Raw genomic sequence first — 23,797 nt, forward strand, 5'->3', positions numbered from 1 at the left:
AAATTTAATTCAAATTAGGATGATGAAATCAGTTGGAAGCCTTACAGTTACTCTGTTGTAGAGATTTATTACCTGGATATTACAGAAGTGATGTTGCTAACACAGCTAAAGAGCAAAAGCAGTTTCTGCAGAGTCTCTGAGGAGTTAAGGTGAGCCCTCCCTTGGACTGCAGTCCCCATGGCCGGCAGCTGCCTGGCTCCCCTCCCTGGCAGGGCTGGTGCCATCCAGGCCCTCGGTGCCACAGGCTGCTGCTGTGCCCAGGCTGGCAGCCGGTGCTGCTGCTGCAGAGCTGCTGTTGGGGTATTCCACCCTCTCAAAGAGGATCAGTAACTCACAGTGCCTGGTCTGAGGGAACAGATCCACAGCCATGGCCCTCACGGGCCGGAACGAGGCTCCTTTCACCCTGTTGGAAGGGGCCCGGCACAGGCTGGAGGCGGGAGGGAAAGAAGGGCAGGAAGAAATGGATTTGTATTTTAGTACACTGCTCATCACTGCTGCTCCTCTCTGAGAGGTTCTTCTTCCCCAAGCCTCAATTCCATGATAGGCTTATTCACTACTTCTAATATTTCCATTATGACTTGTATATTGGGCAACACCATTCCAAGCCAGCTGCCACAGCTCCCAGCTGTTCCTGGTGAAAGGTAAGCCTCAAGGAACGTGGCTTGCAAATAAAAATCCAGCAATGGTCCCCCTTCTCAAAAAACATAGTTTTCTTCTTACCACATTTAGTAAGTCAACTTAATGCAAGAGAAACACTCACTCCACAAAGTTATTCATTGCAGCTCTGGGATTGCAGGAGACATAGATGAGCTTCTTCAGATGTTCAGCTCTTCTAAGGGCAAGAATTACCTTGGAATCTAGATGATCAAAACCACAACAGCTGTTTACTGGTTCAGTGTGCAGCGAGAGCCTCATAGAAAAATGCCAGCTTATACTCAGCATGAACAAAACTGCTGCAGTGTTGCTCCAAGCTACACCTGAAGCCTCCACTTAATTTATCCCAAAGGTGTGTTCTTTGGCCTCCCACCCAACACCCATTAAGAGAACAGACTTGAACCCCAACTGGTGAACTTACGCAGCCCTGCTCGTGGTGGATCTACAATGGTGATCACTTTCTGAGGAGCTAAAACGTTCATTAGGGAAGGAACAATATCTTCTGCCTTCCCACAATAAAATTCAATATTACTCAGTTCTGTAAGAAAAAGTAAAGATGTTATCTGAGTACTTGTCTAGTCAAAGCAGCTTTCAGTTCTTCACCTTTGAGAGTAAGTTTTGATGCCTCAGAAACTCCACACTGTTTAGTCTACCCTGTTAACTTCAGATCATTTGAACAACAGTAATGTGAGCACCTTCCATTACCTGGACTAAAGCAAAAGCTCACAAACACCAGCTGTGTTAAAGTTTTCTTTAGGAGGGTAGCTGTGGTTTTATCTCATTTTTACACTGAAATAAATGTTTTACTTTTCAATTAAAAAAAAAAAAAAGCTGTTCAACTGGAAAATTGATCTCATAGGTGAACAAGGTATTTGTTTTCAAGAGCGATTAAGTGTTTAAATGGGACAAGATCACTATCAACAACATGTAATTCCAGGCTGCTTAGATAAGGTAAAGAACAACTGGCTGTGCAACTACTTCTTACCAAACAAGGCCTCAGCATTTCAGCTTAACTCACCATTAATCTGGGCATTTGCTTTGGCATCCTGCACAGCTTCTTGGCAGAGCTCAATTCCAATTACCTTCTTCACTCTCTGCAGAACCAAAGGAAACAGATCCCTCTGTGGTCTGTATGTGTGAATTAAACCATTTCTCATAGCATCAGCAATTAACAGGGACTGACTCCTACCTGGGCTGCTCAACACAAGGGTGAGCTTTCATAATGATGTGGTAAAGCAGCTGCAGGCAGCTCAATTACAAGTTAATTAAAAAAAATTAAGATATAATCTGTTGCATACATTAGTATTTTCTTCCCTTGTAGCCACAGTTAAAAAAAAAGGTTAAAAAGTAGCTTCTATCCAGGAAGAGAAATTGCCAACCTTTGCTAAAGAAATCCCAATGGTTCCAGTCCCACAGCAGATGTCCAGCACGGTGCTCTCCTGGCTCAGCTGTGCCCACTCCCCGATGGCAGTGTACAACACTTCTGCAGCTTGTGTGTTCACCTGTGAAATTACGTTTCCAATAGATCTACTTCTTCATAAACAGTAAATATGTTTTAATGAGTCTTAGGAAAGCATGTTTTCTTGTTTCTAAAAAAACCCAAGTCATTATACGTTAAGAACACGTTTTAAAGTGTTGGAAGGGCAGAAATAAGTTTTGGAAAAGCAAACAAAAATTATTAATACAAGACTCCTGAACTGTATTATTGCATGTTCGATGTTACAAAAGGCTGCCATGAAAGAGGAGGAAAATGATAATGAACTAATAAACAGAAAACGTTGTCTTTAATGTGCTCCAATCAAGCTTACAGTCATGCACCGCTTTTACAGCCAAACATAACACTTACAGCTATTTAATCACACCTAATATATAAAAGGTTAAATTTCTAGGTATGTAACATCGTGTTCCACAGCATTAGTCAAACTCAAGAGCATTCAAGCAGATCCAGATAAATGATCTTCACATCATCCTTACTTGAAAAAATGCATGAGGAGAAATTCTAAATTTTAGGCCAAGGAGTTCTTCATATATGTACTTATCACCAGCCACATGCTCCAAAGGCAAGTCTTCTAGATTGGGAGATTTCCTGGGGGTAGGGGAGGAATGGGGAGATGAAACAGGGAGGGGGGAAACAAAACCAAAAAAAGAAGACAAACATGTTTGTTACAATCTTTACCAAAGCTGTAATCATCCTACAAACTGTAGTGCTACATCCTAAGCAGTAACATTTATCATCTGCTCTTGGAGACTCTCCTTGGCCATTAATGTCTCTCAGTGTGCAAGGACCATCTCTAGATGAAGATGGTGTGAGCCTTGTCTCTATGGAGGATGGGGAGATTGAAAAATTCACATAAATACAGAAAAAAGGCAGAAGTTACTTGATAATAACAAACATTCACCTACTGCAGTATACATTTCTATAGCCAGCAGTGGCCAGTGGGTTCACCCACTCAAAGACTTGCTGCCTTTATCCAGAGAATGGGAAATTTCAGGAGTCTCTTGTGGAAAAAGGTGGATAACTTTAACAAATTAGTAACAACTGCTGCTACTTCTATGAAGTAGACAAAACAATGCTACGAAATTTGCAAATACCAAAAATCCAGCCACCGTCAAAATTGCCCAAAGCAAAGTCAACTCCCTCACCTCTGTCCTTCCTCCACAAAGTACAGGGAAGTAACACCACTGCTCTTTCCCATCCCTTCTGTGAAGTATTTTGCCAGAGAGATTTTCAGGTCAGCTAGCTCTTCTTTACTCAATTTCTAAAAGTTTTCATGTGAAAGAAGGGAGAGTAATCATTTTAGTGACTTCAAGATACGATTTAGTGTATGCTTTACACAAGAACATTACTTGTTCATTACCACGTATCAGATTAGTCTAAATAGAATCAGAGCAGGGAAGCAAGGTAAACCCCACCAAGCAATTCTTCTATTTCTTTTTTGCATAAAATCAAATGCAAGGAGTTGTGAAGCTGTGAGCGTGGGCTGCCCATGACACAGCCATGAGGTACCTGAGGGTTGAAGTAAGCGATGGCCATGACGTGGCCGCCGCGGCTGGTGCGCACCGTCAGCTGCTTCCAGTGCCCCTCGTACGTCTCGGGGCTGTACACACAGTAAGGAGTCGACCTGCAATTTGCACAGGTTTGGTTACTGACGCTGAGAATTCTTCTCTTGTGTAACATTAAACAGTTTAGTGAATCAAAAGGTCACTGTGGGAAGTGATGGGGAAAATGCTGACTACAAAAAGAGGGTACATTGATTTGTCAAAAAAAGAATGACTTTTCCAACTAAGGAAGACTGATGGAGAATATCTCCTAAAGCAAAAGAATCTGTCCCTCCTTCTCACAATCTCTTACCCATTTCAACCCATGCAAAATTACAGAGGCAAGAGGCAGCTTCTCACTGCACTCAGAGAATGACACAACTTTTTGTAACGCTTTTGTTAGCTTCTCTGCTTCATATCAAGTTCAAATCTTCCATCTTCATGATCCTTGAGGTTTCCATTTTTGTGGATTTAACTGCTTTTTAAAGAATGCATCCCTTTTTATAAAAAAGTACTCTCGCTTCAATGTGCACCTTTCGGTTTATTCCTTTCTGCAGGATGATTCTTCTCCTCACTCAAGGAAGCAATGGATTTTGGTTAAATAATTCCTCCTTGCAGAAGTGTTTTTCTGAGTGCTTCTTTGCAGTTACTGGAAGAAGCTCCTGAGTAACACACACTTTTTACTGCAGACTTACACATCCCATTGCTGCGTTCAGCTGGTACCTGTCCCCCACCTCTGAGCAGCTGAGCAGGAGCAAGGGAAAAACTCCCCATGATCCAGGCACAAGGTGGAAACAGAATCACTGAAATTTGAGACTGGTGTATCTTAAAGCTCAGAACAAACACCAATTTATAAATATTTTTCGATTAAGATATCAAAACCTTTATGGATAACTCATTTTACTTATGCTCACCTTATGTAGTCTTGGAAAGCTTTTACTACTTTTTTGGCAATAGCAGGAATGTGAATAGTATCAAATGGCTCCACTACAGCACATGTACCACCCTTATATTTGCCAAGACGACAACCCACAGTTTTGTCTTCTTGATTTACACCAATCCCAATCAAGAACTCACATTTGTTGCGATATTCAGTCTAGATTTAAAATAAAGTTATGTAAGATATTTACACAGTAGTTATTTGTACATGCCAAGTTTCTCCTGAAACAAATCCCATGTGGTTAAATGCAATTGAAAATGGACATTTAGCTCATATGGAAGATATTCACGGATTTTGATGTGTGTGAACTAACAGTAATAATGAAAAGGTATTAGTAAATCTTGTTATTTAAAAAGCAAAACCTTGCCTCTGTTGAGGAATGTATTAGCTTACAACACAGGCTTGCAAGGACAGCATATTCATTTTAAAGTTATAATAGCCAGTTATCAATTTCCCTGCTTCCTGTTAATATTTCCACACAGTATTTACATGAAAGGCAACAACATCTAAAATTCATCATTTATTACAAGATGAAGTCGAATACTCATTTTTTTGTCCACTGTCTCTCAAGACCAATTAATGAACATAATCATTAACCCTGTTCCACACTTTACCTGAGATTACATTACCTGTAAGGGTGATGCTTTCACTCCGTCCACTGGGCAACATAATTTATTAAACTTCTGCTTCTGTAGGAACAGCCAGGGTAATAAAGCTCTGTTGTTATTTCCTATTTCCCTGCCCAAATCAGAAACAGAAAGTGTAAAGCACACATTTGGAAAAACTGAGGTCAAGAGTTGCACAAGACTTCCTTTTTTGTATAGGGCACAAAAAAAGGACAAGATTATCACATAGAAGAGTGTTTCTTCCGGAGTTTTTTAACAGGCAAACCCTCTCCAACTTTGTAAGAGCTGTAACCTGAAAAAGTAAGGGTTAAATGTGGTTGTAATGGTTATGTACTGGATTTATCAACGTACCCATCCATGTTAATTAATGCCAGTTTTATCCAAGGCAAGAGACAGAAGTGATGCTTTGATCACTGAAAATTTTGAGAGGATTTTAAAAGAGAAAATGCCAGTAGTAATTTGTCTACAGATTGAGTCTCTCTTACACCATGTGACAAGGCCTTTTTTGACGGGCAGAAACATTCTTCTGCTTATAGATCAACAGACTTTAAAGCCAATTTCCCTTCATGAGGCAATCTTTTGAAGGTGCCTAAAAACATCCACAGCGAGTTTTGTCAGATGGAACAGCTTTTAGGCTGTGGCATCGCAGGTTGTCTTGCAATTACTTTGACAGGGGATCCGAGTTTTAACCTACCTCTAACTCACTTCAGTTTAGAGGTATCAATGGGTGCGAATTTAGCTACATCCCATTACAAGGCCAAGTCTTGCACACATTACGTTACAAACAGCAATTACTTTGTCAGCTTCTGCAGCACTTGTTCGCACTCCTGCTTCTTCTGCGCCAGCTGCTCCTCGTAGGGCACGTTCCACAGCGGGGTCACCACGTCCGCGATCCGCTTGCTCAGAGGCTCCTCTCCGCAGGCAGCCGGGCGCTTCGCCTCCCCCTGCTCCGAATCCTCCTCCTGTTTCCTCTTCTTGGCGATGGGGTCGGCTTTGGGCTTGGCCAGGCGCACGCTGAGGTGGCGGCTCTTCCAGAGCGCGCCGTGCAGCACCCGCATGGCCTTGTCCCGCTCCTCCTCGCTCTTGAACGTCACAAAGGCGAACGTCTGCTTCCCGAAGAGTTTTATCTTGTGAGGGTTGAGCCCGTACTTGGCAAGGAACTTTTTCACATCGTTAAACCCAATGTACTTGGGCAGGTTCTGTATCTCTACTTTATAGATCTCGGAGGTGAACAAATCTCCCTTAATGTATCTGTACACGTCGGGGCTCTCCGCGGAGTCTTCCCCGCCCCGGCCGTCCGGCTCAGCCCCATCTCCAGCCTCCGCCACAGCAGCCGTGTCGCGGTCGGGGTCGCAGCGCTCGCCATCCTCCGCCATGGTCCCGCCAGCCCCTCAGCCACCCCGCACAGCTCCCGGGGCGGGGCCGGACCCTCACGGGCGGGCCGCCGCGAGGAGAATGACGCCAGAGAAATAACCTGGTTGTTTTCTAAGCGCTGCCCCTCACCGCTGCCCCTCCTTGCGGCCGAGAGCACCAGCGGCCCTTAAACACGTAAAACCCGGCAGCTCGCACATCACCGCTTCCCTCACGTGCGCGCCATCTTGGGCTAGGACGCGGGCGGGCGCCGCCATGGCGCGGGGGGTGATGGGAAAAGCGCCCGGGAAACGGGACAACAAAAACGTTTCTCGGGGGGCGGGAGGGGCCGCGCCGGCGGTCGGTCCCGGGGCGGGTGGCGGGGCCGGTCCCGGGGCCGGTGCCGGGCACCCACGGGGGCACCGGCGTGACGGGGCCGGGGCGGGCGGCGCTCCGGCCGCGCCGGGGGCGGGGCGCGAGCGCGGGGCCGAGGGGGAGCGGGCGGTTCCCATCGGGCCTTGCGGCGGCGCGGCGCGGGCTGCGGGAATGAGGTAAAGGCGGGCGGGGCGCGCGGCAGGAAGCGGCGAGCGGAGCGCGGCGAGCGGGCCCATGGCGGACACGGCGGTGAGGGGCGGCCGGGCCGGGAACGGCGGGCGGGAGAGGGCGGCACCCGGGGCCGGGGTGGGAGAGTAACGGAAACAGGTGGGGCGCGGGCGGGGGGAGCCGAGGTCGGGCAGGGCCCGGGGAGGGGGGGGGGGGGGACGGGACGGACGCTGGGCCTCGCCGGGGGCCGGAGCGGCCGCGCCCGCGGGGCCGGGGCTCTGCGGCCGCTCCGGGCACGTGAGGCCGCTCGGGCCGGGCCCTCCACCCGCCTTGGCCGCTCCCCGGCATGAGGGAGCCCGAGCGACCCGGGATCTTTAGGGCAATCCGTGTCCCCGTTTCCCTCCTTTCTTCCCCCTCCTCCCGCCCCTCCCCCGGCCCGCCGGCCGGACCCCTCGTGCCGCTGCAGTTGCCCACGTGCTCGTGTCGCGGCTGGGCGGGATCGGATCGCGATAACGGGGTCCGCGTCCCCGCATCTGCCTGCCGGGAATTGTGTGTTTCTCATGGGCTGTGTAATGAATTGCTCAGGCGCAGAACGGATGCTGAATTGCCATGCGGGATGTGCTACTTACACACATGGATACAGCGTATAAAAGTTTGGCTAACGTTTCTTTTTCCTGTTTTTGGAAGCAGATGTGAAGTAACGCCTTTCTCGCTTTTTTTTTTTTTTTTTTTTCCCCATGCTGGAACACTGGGGACATAAAACTGGCGATAGTTTGTGTGGCGTTATCGATACAACATGATTTTATTTTACACCATTTTTTACCTAATTTTCCTTAGCCCTCTCTTTTCTTTTGTTTACCATTTAGTAAAAATAGACTGCTTTATTTCTGTTGCTTTATGCACGCATGGTGTGTACCTGTTCTGTATAGGGCATTGTGAAGAGACCCTGTAAGAGTGGACTCTTCCGTTTGTAAAGTAAAAATATTTTTTAGATGTCTTCTAGGTGTAGACTGTTTTTCCTTTCTGTTACTCAAGCAGCAACAAAAAAAACCCCAAACCCCGATCAGTTCCCTTGACCTGAGATAGCTGTTCTGTGGCTTTGTTACATATGAGCTCCCTCCTAGGCTTGTGTGCCGAGTGCTTCTTAGTAGTCCATATGTATGAAGTACTGGAGATGTTTATCATTTCCCTACTAGTCACATAGTAAAAACCATTCTTAAGCTTAATGAATGATCTGACAGATTCCTAAACAACTTAAATAGAAAGAATTATTTTGGCCACTTACCTGTAACCTAAAGTTCCTCGAGGAGAATGAGCAAGAAACCTAAATTATTTAATGAGTATTACAGCTGGGCCTCAAAATACCTTTGACTGTGGGTGATTCTAATACATAAGACAGAATGATGAACTCAGGGTGCAATGTGTCCCTTAAGCTGCGTTAGGTGGATGTGTGGGTTTTTTTCTAATTTTCCCATTAACAATGGGTCATTAGGCACTAAGAAGTAGTAGGATTTTAGTAGCTTAAAACACATAACATTTGTTGAAGAAATTATTTTTCCATAACCAAAAGCTTTTACTCCAAGGCCAAGCCTCTGCACAGTTCATGAGCGGTAGAATTAAAACACCATGCACTGCATGAGCACCTTTTTGTTTCTTCCTGTAACTGTGTGTTGACTTGAAAATCATTTGTTTTCAGGTATAATCATATTTCTTTACTGTTACAGGGTATTTCCGTTACGAAGATGTAGTTGCTGAAAAGTCATAAATGTTTTAAAGACAGATGTTTCTACTTCAGGGTTTGGGCACATAGCAAGTTTGTGTTTTCTTCTCCTCAGGAAGCACATGAGGAGCATGATACTTCTACTGAAAATGCAGATGATTCTAACCATGATCCTCAGTTTGAACCCATAGTTTCCCTTCCAGAGCAAGAAATAAAAACTCTGGAAGAGGATGAGGAGGAACTCTTTAAGATGTGAGTAGAATATTTCTCACTATTATCTGAATGTTCATTAGGCTTAAATTTGGCAGTGCTTATAAAAAGCTGCATAACTTGCAGCAGTCTCTGTAAGAAGGGGTAATCTGACTTGGTTGCACTGTGGTGGCAGAGATTGAGTGGGGGGTGATTGATGTTGGCCCAAGAAAATAAAGCCTGGAACCCTAGAAGGGAGCTGATAGTACAAATCTGGCTTTAGCATTGCTTGCATAAAAAAAGATACAACAACTTAGGTAATGATTACTGAAATTGTGATCACAGAATGTGAAACAAGTGTCTTGGGAGGAAGGAAATGAGATGGATGTGGTGTTGCTGCCATGCATGCCTGGGTAAAGGGTGATGTGCAAGGTGCTGAAATAATAAAAGCAACAGCTGCAGTGCAGTATTGGGGCATTTGTGGCAGTTCCTGTTTGTTGTCTTCAACACAGTTTGTCCTTAGGCTATGCTTATTGTCAGATCAGGATGGCTTGATCTGCCTGAAGAAAAATGTAGTCTAAAGGCTTAAGAGGCATTTTGAATTTGATCCCTGATGTGCTTCCTTTAAATAGGTTTAAAAAATTCTACTTTTACTTAATCACAGAATGGTATTGCTCATTTGGAAAAGAGGTTTGAGTTCCTCCTGTACAGATTTGGTAATAACTAAAGTGATGGTCAGTTTCTGACAGGTAGGGTGGTGAACTCTAGTGTTTTTTGAACAGCAAAACCTGCTAATTAGCTGCCTGAATTTAAAAGGTTGCCTACACCAATATGTTTATCATCCCCCAGGAGTGTCCAGAACCTGTTGAATTTTAGTACAGTTATTACATAATTCCTAATATTTTATTATCCGATTTCAATTTCTCATATCAGTTTCTGAATGTGTATATTGAAGTAGAACAGGGGATCTTATGAAAGGAATTGTTTTGTTCTTGCGTGTGGGTTTTAAACAGAACTGCGCTGTTCACTCAGGTGTGGTGTTTTAAGAAATGTTTTAATTACATGCAGGCTAATTACATTTTCTGTTCTCCAAGGCGAGCGAAGCTTTTCCGGTTTGCATCTGAGAATGACCTTCCAGAGTGGAAAGAGCGAGGAACTGGTGATGTGAAACTCCTGAAACACAAGGAGAAGGGAACAATTCGCCTCCTCATGCGGAGGGATAAAACCCTAAAAATCTGTGCAAACCATTACAGTAGGTTATACATTGCTGTGCTTATTCTTGATTTAAAAAATAAGCCGGTAGGATTTAAGTATGGTTGTCTCTTGCTCTTCATACAAGATTTCAGGCATCAAAAACCATGAGGGGTTGTTTTTATTAATGGAAAGAAGCTGGAGGTTTTGTCCTTCAGACTCTGATAGTGCTGTGAGACTAACTAAAGTCACTTTAAAATGTAGCTGTGATAAACAGGAATTATGTGATTGCTTCCTGTGTGTGTGTGCTTTATTTTAGTGATTAATAAAGTGTAGAATATGTAGGCCTTAATACTGTTTGGAATAAGAATTTAACGTATGCTGGGTTGCTTTTGTAAAAGAGTGAGAAAAATCATGATGTAATAATTTACTGCTTTGAGCTAAATGTTTGAATTTCCAAAGCCAGTCCTTAACCATCAGAAAACAGAGACTGAGGTGCCAAGACTGAGTCTGCCTTTCTCTGCTTGTGAAGTAAACTGAAATGAACATGTTATATTGGGCTGACTCATTCAAAAAAGAATCCTTTGAATTAAAAAACAAAACAAAAAAAACCAAAAAAAACATGAAATAGCAAGACAGGCTTGAAAGTCAGCACAAATTACAGCAAGTAGACCAATTTGGTGATACTCAGATTTTTGTATGAGGAGTCTATGGTGTCAGTGGAGTTAAACTACATTTAGATGAGTTGAAATTCGAAGTAGCTGAATGCAAACCTCAAGAATGCCACCAACCAGCAGGAATAAACCTTTTCTTTAGGGAGATAAATGTTGCACTTAGCAGAGCAGAGTTGATGAATTTATAGTATTCATGTCAAAATTTGTTCAGGTTTTTTTTCCTGGAAAAGCTGCTCTCCATATAGATTTGTTTATTGAATTTATGCTGACTCACAGTCAGACAAAAGAACTGTCTTCATTTTTGCCAAGCATTAAATAAGAGCAAAATGTATTTGATCTCTAGATGTTAAAAATGCAGGGAGGGGAGTAGACTTTTCAGATTTCTTCTGAACTAGACAGGGCCCAAGGAGAAAAAAAGCGCTGCTTACACTTTACATGTCTGTAATGTAAAAAGTCCTAAGGTACTGTGGGAAGTAACATTTCAACTTCTCCAGTCAGTCAGGTGAGGTAATTGTAGTGTCCTGGAGGGACAGGGCCCCATTTACTGAGAGGGACCAAACAGATTGAAAAGACACTGTGTACACTTTGCAGCACTGCAGAATTCTCTAATATCTTGTAGTACAGCTTTAAACTGATGGGGTGAGGTAATTAACCTGATGACTATTTGAAGGAATAGTGCTTTTTCAAATTAATTTTGGTAGTCGTTTTGGTGTGCAGAAGAAAAATGAGTGTTGTTTGTCTGTCTGGATGCCTTTTCCTCCTAAATCATTTGCCTGTACTTCAGAGCTGTGCCCAGTGACTGCATCTCTTGGTATCACAATCATCTGTTTTAAGCAAAAATTAGTTCCAACTCTTTTTCCTAACAGTAATGAATCCAGCATTCTCTCACACAGTAATGGCTTTGCATAATTTTATTTGGCAGTGTAAGGAAAAATATATATGAACACCCCTGCCTTGTATTTATCCCAGAGTAATTCTGTGTCAAGTGCTTTACGTAACCATCGCAGCCCGTTGTCACTGAGATTTATGGAGGCTGGTGTGGAGAACATTTGCTGTTGTGCTCTGTACATCTTTTAATGCTTTCCTTTCAGTCACACCCTTAATGGAGCTGAAGCCTAACGCTGGGAGCGACAGGGCATGGGTCTGGAACACACATGCTGACTTTGCAGATGAAAGCCCCAAGCCTGAACTTCTGGCAATCCGATTTCTAAACGCAGAGAGTGAGTGGACTGGCACTGAACTTACACTGATTGTAAACTGCTGTGTTACCCTGCTTGTCTAAATGCTGCTCTAAACCATTGCTGGAGATGTGCTGTATCTCACCCCTGTATGGTAGTGTTAGCTAATTAATTCTTTATCTGAGAGAAGTCTCTTAATCACTTAACCATATCTGTTGACAAACAGTGTAGTAATTAAGTCTGCAGTAATATTTGTATTGTTTCTGCCCTAGGCACTTTTTTAACCTAAGCCATTTCATGTGAGTCTAATGCCAATTAGAATAAAATTAAAGGCAGTTAAGAGACTCACATACAGCTTGCTTTCATGTAATTCAGGTGCTCAGTTGTAGTTAAATTTAGATTTTTGCATTAGACGCAAGGAAATCCTGACCTGATATTTCTGGTCTGTTTGCATTAGCAGAACATCTGGGTTGGTTTTTCTATTTTTTAATGAAGTATGTAGTATCGTCTTCGTTTTGATTAAATGGAACCCTCAGTAAAAAATGCTACTCAGACCCATCATACTAGTTGGTGGGTTCTTCTGGAGTGACTACACTGAGTACCAGAAAAGTAACTCTAGTAACTGGATCAGCTAGGATTAAATCAAAGTGTTTGGAGGCAGAGGGAGTTTATGTTTTGTTGTTGGTTTGGGTTTTTTTGTGTTGTTTTTTTTTAAAGAAGCAAAATGAAAAAGTGTTGCGTTTCTTGCTTTAGAATTTGCCACACAGGTTTAGTGTGGTACGCTCCTTTTCTCCTTACATACTAGATGGATCATAAAGTGGTTGGATATTTTAAAACTGGATAGATCAGGAGAGAACTTAGTCTATCTTGCCTTTTTCCTTGCCTTAAGTCTCCAGTGTCGCTTTGTTTGGCCAAATAAACCTTTCTGGTCCATCTGCTTAGTGCTCGCTTCATGACCAAGTAGGAAATGAACGGGTAACTACTTGCTCATCTCTGAAAAGTCTTTCTTTCTGGTAGAGGCTGTTCAGCTTATTGAATGTTCTGTCTTGAGGGAATAGTCCTTTCTTCCTGTTTGCCCTTTGCAGTACTGACTAAGCAGATGATATAAGTTTGTCCTTCAGGTGTCTCTCCTGTTTGAGATGCTTGAAAAGGAATCGAAACACTTCCTGGACTAGTTACAAAACGCCTTCAGAATTCCTGTGGGCAACAGTGACCTCCTGTGGTCAGCTAGGCCAGCCTGGGATACCAGGCTAGTACCACCTTGGCTATTCCGGTGTCAGGAAGCTCCTTGCCCAGTCCCTTGTTGCTTGTATTGCATGTGTAGAGACATTACTGGAATTTGATCAGCTGCTTGGAATGGTTGTTGAATCGAGTGGTGGCTTAGACCAGAACATAATGAAGACTATGCATTGTTGGCTCTTGCAGTGAAGAATATCCCTCAGGTACAGTCTGAATGCTGTACTGGTGAAACGGGCATTATCTTGCTTTGCTGATGCTAAGAACTCCCAGTTATGGTCAGGTTGTGGAAGACTTCTAGGGTGTAACATAGCTGGCAAGGATAGCAGTTCAAAGCTAATCTTCAGTCTTTTGCATACGGATAGTTGTATTAGCAGTCTTTGACATCATATTCCTGTTCCTTTAGGCTACAGACAGCTGGGAGTTGCAATAACTGCAAAACAGCTCCTGCTGGCATTACATTTTGATTATTTTGCAAAATAAGCTGTTTTAGTAAACTTGCTGAAGAAAATGAATTGCTTTTTCACGAGGATGTGATTGAAGAATTTTGCATCTTGTATGATCTAGATTACTTCCTAAGTCCCTACAAATTTTGTTTACACAAAGCTTCTCCTGGGCTATCTTTCTTCAAGATTAGAACTATTCAGTGTTGTGAGGCAGTAAAAGTAATGAAAAAATATTTTATCTTCACTGAAACAGATGCACAGAAGTTCAAGGCAAAATTTGAAGAATGCAGGAACGAAGTAGGCAAGACAGCAAAGAAAGGTAAGACAGTCTCAGTGTACTTGGTGCCACGTTTCTGAGCGGTGTGAGTGGTTACAGTACCCTGGAGTGTTGTGTTCCAGCAGACTCACTCTGTGCTGAACTGCAGCCTTCAGTTCAGGTGCTTTTCTGTCTGCGAGAGTAAGAGCTCACAGGAGTGACGATGGCCTTCCTTCCTGTGGAAGGCTGTTACAGTTGCTGTTGGGACATGGCTGCTTTGGAGAGGCTGCCAAGGAAATATTTATGGCTTATAATAAACAAATGAACTGTAAACACGGCAACCAAAGTGCTCTTTCTTCCTTCCAGGTCCCTTCCCCAAATTTCACAAATGTATAATCATGCAAGTATAATATTTAATGTTTTTTATAGTTATTAGTGTGTGAGGTTGTTCACAAGTCTCTGATAGATTATTGCACCTCCCTTTAGAATTGCCTTGGTGGGTATCTCACCATGTAAATAAAACAAACATTTCTATCTTTAAGTACAGGTACCAGTGGTCTGCAGTCAGCATTCTTCAAGATACTTAGATTGGAGTTTTCCAGTCAGAGGAATTCCTATGCCCCAATTTCAAACTGGGAACTTGAGTTTGCTTTTTTTTTGGTTAGGATGACAAGAAACTAAGAACTTGTCTGGATACTTTATTGGTAGCAGCACAGCAGGCCAGATGTTTTCATTCCTCAGTCCCTGTGATTTAACCCTCGTGTAGTGATTAACGTAGATGAGTGGTGTTTCTTGAATTCTGACATTTGAAGTAATTACTAGAGGAAAAGAAATGGAATGAGTCACTCCAGTGGCCAGTGAAGAATATCTTTATTTTTGTCCAATACCAGCTGTCTCTCCCCCCCCCCCTTCACCCTCTACTTCTTTACTCTTTCTAACAGCAAAATCCATTACTGCCTGAATGTAATACTTTTCCTAACCAATCTTTTAGCAGGCACAGACAAAAATGATAGTGCTGATAAAGTTGCTGAAAAACTAGAAGAGCTTTCTGTAAAGGAAGAGAGCAGAGAATCTGAGAAGAAAGAGACCAAGGAAAAAACTGAAGAAAAGCAATAAAATCATCCTGGGCCTTGCAGTTTTTCCTTTACATTTTTCTTTTTTTTTTTCTTTTTTTTGTTGGTTATTTTTTTTAATTTTTACAAGGGACTTTATATGGAACTGAATTTAACATTCACATTGTTTTTTTCTAAGCTTTTGCCCTTTGGAAGGTGTCTTCAGAAAAAAATCATTCCCCGGTCATGAAAATGTACTGTGCTGACTTTCTTTTCCATAGTGGAAACACTTATTTATAGTCATCCAAAAGAGTGAATAAAACAAACTTGAAAACAGCATCAGGGGACAGAATTGAGTTTTTTGTATACTGTAAAGGCTTATGAATACACTTGTTTAATTGAGCTACATATCATTCCTGTGGATTAAGCAGGTTAACAGACTGTCAGCAGGGAAGATTAGGATTGCATTTGTGTTTCTTATATGGCTTCTAAACTGTAATCTAACAGACCTTTCACACCTGCTGCTGTGTGTACCTGAGCAGGGAATGTGCCTGTACTTCTTGAAATGCAGCAGACTTCTGGAATCAGGCAATAAGAGCATTCCTGGCACACTGCTGCTGCTGATCCACCAGACAGTGAAAATAAAGGTGGGGGACAACATTTATTATGTTAGATTTGAGAAGCATTTTCCTCTCACAAAGCAAAACGTGTGCTTCCCCCCCACCCCAAATTTGTTAAGAGTACAAATGCTTGATTCTAGCAGAAGGCTCCTCCTGTTGTCCCAGATCTTCCATGGTGCTGCTTGCTGACCAAAGGCAGCAGCAGCAGCCTGTTCTGCTGAGGTGTGTGCAAAGGAATCTGAGCTGTTTGAGTACCTTCCTGTGAGATTCTCCTTGCCTTTTTTCCCCAGGGCTTTGGAGCTCATGTTTTTCCAAACTGGAGGAGTTTTGAACTTCTCAGATGTTTGGTAGGGAGGCTGTCCCTCCTGGAGAGCAGCAGGCTGGAATTCACTTTGGAACAGTTAATTATGGTGCACATGCCTGAGGGTCACCCTCCCTGCCAGAGTGGGCAAATTGGTCAGATCTCTTCCCTGCAAGTGTTCTTTGTTTATCCAGTTTCAAATTAGTGCTAGAGAGTAAGAAAATAAACTATAGTAAGCAATAAAATCAACACAATTAAGTCTGATAGATAAATTGAATTTTGTTGTTAAACACTAATACAAGGATTGTGTTAGGATAGAGATGAAATTTTATAATAGTTTCCAAAATAATTATGAAAAGTGGACAAAACTTGCTAAACTGTAAGATTGAATGATGTTAACATGGGATAGCAAGACCTTTTTGTCTTCATAAAGAGGCTTTTAACTCAGTCAGGTTCTGCAGTCTACGTGAGGAAAATATATTTTTTAAAAATAAATCACGTCTTTCTTCTTAGCACTGCCTTTTGATGCTACAGTGAACGAGTCTTAAATCTGGAACTGTACTTAAAGGTACTCACTTCATTCAAACAAAATAATTCCTTTGGTGTTTTGCACATTCCTCTTCAACTACAGCAGATATCAAAAGTCTGTTAATTAACAAGGATGGTTGAAAGGCAAAATAAAATGCTCTTTAGTGTTTCTGGTTTGGAAATAACAAGACAAAGCTATTTTGAGGTATTTAACATTTGAATGTAAAAGCCAAACCTTTATCCATGAATCACTGTAAATGATCTGATAATGTCAAGCTGTGTCTAAATTGATAGAAATGACTTAAAAATTTCAAAATAAACTTAAATTTTCATTTAAAGGATTTGCTTTTTATTTTGAGAACTCTTACTTGGGAATGCATTTTTAGTCTGCAGGGGCAAAGTGATGAAGGCAGCAAAATGGGTGAGTTGCATGTCACTGTCAAACATTGTACAGAAGGGGAGGGCAGCACCTGAACGACTTAATTTGTCTTAATATTAGTTACTGATGACTCCTGGTTAATGTTATTACCTTCTCTTCTTCCCCTCTCACTTCAGCATGCTTAAATGACTTCAAGACATTGCCACTCCTGTTTAGGTTCACTGATCTGTCTTGACAGTTCATGGATTGCAACCATCCTTGCAAGTCTACAGTCTCAAAGAGCAAATTTGAGAGACTACTCAGTAAAATAATTTCTCTGGGTAACATTTGGCTGAAGAATGTTTTAGTCCTCTAAACTAAAGGATGGTCATTCACTGTTCTGGTCACTTTAGCTGTTCTACACATTAAAAAGCAGTAAGTATTTTAAAAATTATCTCAGTGATATAAGGCTTATTTTTTTGTGCAAGTCATTCCAATGATTTAACTTGCCTATAGGTAAAGTAGACTGCCAAGTGAAGATTTTTAAAAAGTTCTAGTCCATTTTTTATAAAGAAGGAAAATACAACAGGGTTAATAAAGTATTTTTGTGTGCTAAAGTCTGCAATTCGTACAAATTTTCTGCTTGCTTCAGGTTTAGAAAGGTGCAATATAGCCAGGCTAAGTGATCCAGCCTTTGGTGGTGGAAATGATCTTGTGTGTATGTGCTGAATGTCTGAGGACTCCTGAGTGATGAATTCAACTTAAAAATGGTTAAATTTTGACAAGCATCAAAATAGTATCTTCTTAACAGCTTGCTCATGTCTTAAGTCTGCTTTTTATAGGAATTCATTCAAATTAGTTCTCTCCAGATTCCATGTTAATTACTTTGAAGACTACACTAATCTCTTGGGGGATTTTTCTCCAGGAATAAGTATGTATTAGTAACACTAAATGTCTCATTCACAAATTGCAAACTCTCCCAATTTGTTGTGTTTTAACACTAAGTGTTGATGTTTTTTCCTGTATAATAAGGTAGCTTGTATCAAACACAAGTTCCCAGTGATAACAAAACCTCAGAAAATTAAAATTGTTCTCAACACTATGCAGATAGGAGAATGTTGTAAATTCTTAATTTTGATGCAGCATGCTCAAGGAATACCTGTATGTAAAGGGAAAAAATATGAGTCTGAATAGTTCTAGTCTGAATAGATTTTGTTGCTAAGTGTTGTTACCAGTTTGAGCATTGTCCTCTGGTGGATGCTGTGTGTGGCTCAGGATGAGCTGTGCTGAACTCTGACCTCCCACTGCAATGCTGGGTCTTGTGCTGCTCCATCTCAGTGCATTCCTTCACATAACTCAGTGAATAACTTGCATGTTACTAGGAACCTTTCTCTAAAGAAAAGACTCCGAATCAGAGTTCAGAAAACTCAGCTTGACGCCTTAGTAATATTAAATTGCACCTATTTGTGTGGAAATGGAAACAGTGGTGGAGATTACATTATAAACTGCCCTACTGGGTTTCGATCTGTGCAAATTGCCATTGGCTTTCAGTGCCGAGTCCTTAAACGGTGGGTGATTATTTAAACAACCCCAAGCCTCTCCAGTTAACTTCCCACTGCTGTCTTTAATTTATACCCTCCTGTTCCCAGGACACCCATCTATCCTGGCTGCTCCAAGTTGTTTCTAGCAAGCTGTATTTTCTGAGGTGTCCATGGCGAGCCAATGTTTTAATTTTGATTAGTCAAACTAATTTCAAAGTGTTTTTGCATTGCTGAGGTCATGTGTAAACTTACACTAGTTCAGTGAAGTGAGGTGTGCATAAAGGATGATATTTTGTTTTATGATGGTTTATTTAGGATCTGCTTTAAAGGTCTTCCTAATTCTTAGATTTAGCTGGAATTACTCTTTAAGATATAAAGAAGAGGAATTTACCAGTTTTTTTACCAACCTTAACTAAATCTTTGACAATGTATCCTTTTCAGAGTAAGGAGCTAAGGAAAACTTAACTGCAACAGATGAGAATTATTTTGCTTGAGGAAGAAAAGTTTGAAGTAATGAGCTGTAGAGTGGATTCTACATGTAAGTGATTTCTCAGACTCTAGTTCATGTGAAAACAAGGTGCTTCTTAAGTAAGCAGCTTGTGCAATTAAGAATAAGGAAATAAATTTGAGGTTGTGAAAACTGACAAGCACAGGAACAAAAATCTTCCTGATATTTAAGAGCTGAGTAGTGTTAGTGTCTACAGCTATGTATTAGATTTATCACCATGATTTTTTTAAAATACGCAAATTTAGGTATGGAATATCTTTGTCCACTTAAATCACACTAGACACAAACCACTGACCATTATGGCTAATGTAAACATGAACGAAGTTGGATTGGACATTAAAATGACAATATTTTGTATGCTTGGAGGATATTTCTCAAGACTATCCTAACAGGTATTATTAAAGTTACATTGCTTCATATAAATAGTGCTTATCAGTTTTAACATCTTGTTTGCTGGTTTATGGACACTGTTGGTTTGCAGAGTTTCAGCAGCATCATTTAGTGATATTTCATTTAGAGGAGAAGAACTGCACTTAACTAATAATTTTAAACAGGATGGTTAGTGAACCTTTAAAGCTGCTTGGAGGCCTACCTCATTCTGATGCAATTTTTTGGGGGGTTTTTTTGGTTTTGTTTTTGGGGGTTTTTTTTGTTTGTTTTGTTTTGTTGTTTTGTTTTGGGAGGTTTTTTGGATTTTTTTTTTTTTTGTGGGGATCATTTAGGAATCAGTCTGCAGGATTACCAAAGTAACTCATAGTAAATGCAACTTGACATGCCTCATCACTGCTGTTGGGAAATACACCAGATCTGTTCTGAACAAATGCCATCCCATGAAAAATATCTATTGGAATCATATAGAAAATTTTGTCATAAATTTTAAGGTTACTGAGAAGTCATTATTAGGCAATAATTTCTTGATTTATCTGTAAGAAATGAACAACTAAATGAAATTTGTCACATTAAAGTTCCAGTGGGTAACTTACTACGCCTGGCTTGTACCCAGAACTGTCTGGCCCTTGCTTGGACTTTTGGCAGCACTGTGCAGCACAAGCTGATCCAGGTATCTCTGTTCTGAGCACTGTAAATCTGAGGGGAAAACCAGCTTTTATTACACAACGAGTTGGTGATCCTTGAGAGTTCTCCCAGTGACCCTGAACAGTTTGCAGGTCACCAAGTACTACACGGGCTGACAACGACATTTGTTGTAGTAAGGAAATGCAGTAAGAAAAATATTGTTATTGTGGTCACTGTTTAATGGCAACAGCAAATTTGAGCTAGGAGCTAACTTGCAAGTGACCAATAAAATATTCCAGGGATATTCAGTACTTTCAAGTGTGCAAAATGAAAGAATTTTCTTTATCATGTAGCTTAGATTTCCAGCTAAAATTAGTGCCATGACTTGATATGAAAATTGTATGGCTTTCAGGCTTTCTTGATTCTTGCTCTGTTGTGAGTTTCCTTTCATCTTACCGGCTCTGAGAGGGCTACCCTGCCATGTGGCTCCAACACAGCTGCTGTGGTTGGCCCTTCCTCCTTTGGGGTAAAACCTCAGAGTAAAACCTTGCAAGAAGACAGGCAATTACTAGCCATGGTCTGCCAGATTATTTTTAGATTGTTCTTTGTAGCTCTGTTTGTTCTTTGTCATTAAATCTTTCCCTAACTCATGCTGCCATTGCTGTTTATCTCAGTGCTGCCAAAATCTTCTGGCACGCTAATGAGGTAGTGTGAATCCAGAAACTGCAGTTCCTGAAGTAAAGGTGTTCCAGGAGAGCAATTCTGAGACATGCCTGTTCTGCTTTAGTCAAGTCCTCCTCAGACATCCTTAGTGCTTGACAGGTAAAGTCATCTGACTGCTTTAAATATACTTGGCTTGTAATAATGAGATCGAGTGTTGCTCAGCAGTGCTTTGTGCTGGCTTGAAAACAGAGCGTTCCTGAGAACTGGAGTGTTAGTGGGAAGGAAATGAGGTGAACTGTTGGACACAAAAGTACAGAAAATTACTGCTTTCTGATAGGTAATCTATAATGTGCACCAGAAAAAAAGTAATCCCAAAGCCCAATTCAGCCTAACACTGTAGCCTTGTAACATGGAATGTCTCAGCCCTCTTTTGGAAATGCTGGGTCTGCATGAGTGCACAGCACAGGTGTTGTGATCCACAGGATGACTCTGCAGCCCACACCAGGCTGGCACTGTGATCTTTAAGGTCAGTTCAGTTTGGAGATGCACCTCTTCTTGTTGCTACGAAAGGTACAGTTCTTTGTGTCCTGATAACTCACTGTTATCTTTAGTCTCCCTCTAGAGAAGTGTTGTGTGATTGGGACATGAAAAAAAGCCAAAGTTGCTTGCTTCTGAGAGCCCCCTTTCAGAACAGGAATGGCTTGAAAGATTGGCCCAACAAATGGGGGCTGATATAGCAAGATTGGATCAGCATCAATGTGTCAGAGTGATGAAGGGAAAACCATTCTGAAGAGTGGAATGAGCAGAAGTGCTGAATCCTCCCCACTTGCAAAGCTGTCTTTGAGAAGCAGACTTTCTAGAGAGGAAAGAATCCTTAGGGGAAAGTACAATTGAAAATAATGAGGTGCAGAGGAGGCATAGTCTCCTTAAGAAAAACTCCACAATTCACATGAGGGAATGTTACTGTCCCAGAAAAGCTTAGTCTTTAAAAATAATGATTTAAATAAATCATCAAACTCCAGATATGTATCTTAAAAGGAACTTGTGCCTACTGCCTCCCAGCTCATGCTAGAAACTTGACAGGATGCTTCTGTGGCTCACCTAGAAAGGTAACTTGCAGATCCATGCTAAAAATGCAGATATGATTGTCACTTGGGAGAGAACTGCTTTACTATTTTTCAAGACCTAAGAAATGCATTTGAGTAAATCTCGTGCTGTCCATTACAGGATGCTAACCAAACTTCATAAACAGTCTATAATGCTGCTTAGGATAGCATTTTCTAGAATAAAATAAAAACATCACTGGAAAATTATTCAGAGTTCTCTGTTTGCAACTTAAATTCTTCACCTAGACTGTTGCTTGAGTGGGAAGGAAGATGATTAAACTGATATAAGTGATGAAGTCCTTGCTTTTGAAGCAAGTGGTGCTAAACTTATTTGTGGCCCAGAGTATTGGATGTGCTCCTGAAATGGATGTTCCAGCCCAGTTTCGTTGAAAGGGGACCCAGTTGGCTCCTTGGCGGCCACTCAGCAATACACATCAGACCTGGTAAGTGCAGGTGATGGAGAGATTAGCTTCCCAGGTGTGCCTTTGATCTGATTTAACATGCTCATGTAGCTGCACCTGAAGCCTTTCAGCTTGGTATGCAGAGCCTGGTTCCGCATTAAATTGTTGACCTTTTGATTAGTTACAAGGGGTTTGAGAATAATTAATTCCAATAAGCTGGCGTGATAAGGAGTAGTGAAGCATAGGAAACATTCAGTCCCCCAAGCATGCAAAAATAACTAACTTTAGGTAGGTGTTTTCCTTCCTGTTTCTTAAAAATCTAAGTCTGGAGATGATTTTAAGTTGGTTTGTGGCTTTAGTCCCCTTTGGATAAGACTTTTTAAATTTTTTTTTTTTGGAAGCAGGGCAGTTGTTAGCAAAAGCTGAGATTTCACATAGCCATATGTCCTCAGGCTGGAACTTGCTGGCTTTGCTTTTGTTAAAGCTGATGCTCAAAATTTGGGTTTGTGGTTGTGGGAGTATTTTTTTGCAAACGGCAAAGTTGACGAGCTTTATAGATTTTTGGTTGGGTTTTATTGTTTCTGTTCTTAAGATTTCTAGGGCTGTGGAACTAATCAAGTCTCTTAAAACGAGGAATGATAAATGTCCTTTCTGAACAGCACTGCAGTGTATGCCTTCTAGGGCAAGCTTGCTTTTAACAACACCCAGCAGATGCTGCAAATGTGGCTTTTGTGTTAGGCAGGGGTTACTTTATCTGCATGTTGGCAGCTGCAGAAGAGGGATTAGCTGAGAAAGAAAGCAGGAGGGAGGGAGCAAGATGTATGCAGCTCCTGGTCTTGATTTCTAAACTTCCAAGTGGCCTTGAACTCTTCTTCCCATCGGAGGGTTTCCTTGAGACAGGAGAACTGCTGGGTGGTGCCTCCGGGTGTGAGCAGAGGTGCCATTCTCACACTGCTCTTGGGAAAGCTGATTCGGTGAACTTTCTGTTGTTACCTTAAATTACCTCTTCTGTCTGCCTCCTAATGCTTAAGGGATAGATTTTAAAAGAACAGAGTGTAGTGTAATCTCAGTTATGCTTGCACTCGGTTATGAATCTTGGAATCAGCTACCTTTGGCAGAGTGCAGCAGTTCCCTCAATACTGTGACTCTGGGTGTAGCAGGATGAAAAGCGGGGTTTATTCCCCGAACGAGCAGGCAGGATTCGCGTGCAGCCGGCCCCGTCCTGCAGGGCCCCGCTCGGAGCCGCTCCCTGCGCGGACCCCGCAGCGCTCCGCGGCTGCTGCGGCGGTGCCGCGTCCGCAGCCCCCTCTGGAGCCCCGCTCTTCAGGGAGCTGCTAAGGAGCTTCAGCGTCCCACACAGCGCCCTGTGGAGCTCAGTGCATTGCATTTTTCTTGGCGGCGGCGGGGGGCGGGGGGAAGCTGTCTTGTAGAAAGGATAGAACTGGGCCCCCCGCCCGCAGGGGCGGCCCCGCTGAGGGAGCCCCGAGCAGCCGCGGCCCGGCCGCCCTCCCGCGGGGCTGCGCTGCCTGCGCGCCCCGCTCCCGTCTCCCCGCAGCGCTACCTTAAGGGGCTGGTTGACATCAGCCGAGTGGGCTGGGCGGTGTGGGTGGGATTTCCTGTGCTGGAGGTCAGCTGCTCCCGTCCCTCTCCCGTCCCTCCCAGC

General features: G+C 42.4%; 2 protein-coding genes and 1 non-coding gene across 3 annotated transcripts; 2 read left to right on the plus strand and 1 right to left on the minus strand.

Annotated features, from left to right (window-relative positions):
• Nucleotides 1-51: 51 nt before the first annotated feature.
• On the minus strand, nt 52-6,930 carry TRMT2A (tRNA methyltransferase 2 homolog A). Its single transcript, XM_066199400.1, has 11 exons — nt 6,055-6,930; nt 5,263-5,371; nt 4,608-4,789; nt 3,662-3,776; nt 3,298-3,413; nt 2,629-2,740; nt 2,034-2,156; nt 1,673-1,748; nt 1,076-1,192; nt 761-857; nt 52-427 (listed from the first exon to the last, which is right to left on the minus strand). Exons 1-11 carry the CDS (start codon nt 6,633-6,635, stop codon nt 145-147), a joined length of 1,911 nt encoding a protein of 636 aa, XP_066055497.1. The 5' UTR covers nt 6,636-6,930; the 3' UTR covers nt 52-144.
• Nucleotides 6,931-7,127: 197 nt separating this feature from the next.
• RANBP1 (RAN binding protein 1) lies at nt 7,128-16,881 on the plus strand. The gene is made up of 6 exons (XM_066199401.1): nt 7,128-7,233; nt 8,988-9,124; nt 10,156-10,313; nt 12,018-12,146; nt 14,040-14,105; nt 15,034-16,881. The coding sequence occupies exons 1-6, from the start codon at nt 7,219-7,221 to the stop codon at nt 15,156-15,158; spliced, it is 630 nt and encodes a 209-aa protein (XP_066055498.1). The 5' UTR covers nt 7,128-7,218; the 3' UTR covers nt 15,159-16,881.
• On the plus strand, nt 14,185-14,316 carry LOC136298985 (small nucleolar RNA SNORA77). Its single transcript, XR_010723432.1, has one exon. It is a non-coding gene; the product is annotated as a small nucleolar RNA SNORA77 (small nucleolar RNA).
• Nucleotides 16,882-23,797: the final 6,916 nt, after the last annotated feature.

This window comes from Chamaea fasciata, unplaced genomic scaffold (genome assembly GCF_029207755.1).
Source record: "Chamaea fasciata isolate MVZ Bird 193981 ecotype frontalis unplaced genomic scaffold, bChaFas1.0.hap1 SCAF_18, whole genome shotgun sequence".
In the NCBI taxonomy this organism is placed as follows: Eukaryota; Metazoa; Chordata; class Aves; order Passeriformes; family Sylviidae; genus Chamaea; species Chamaea fasciata.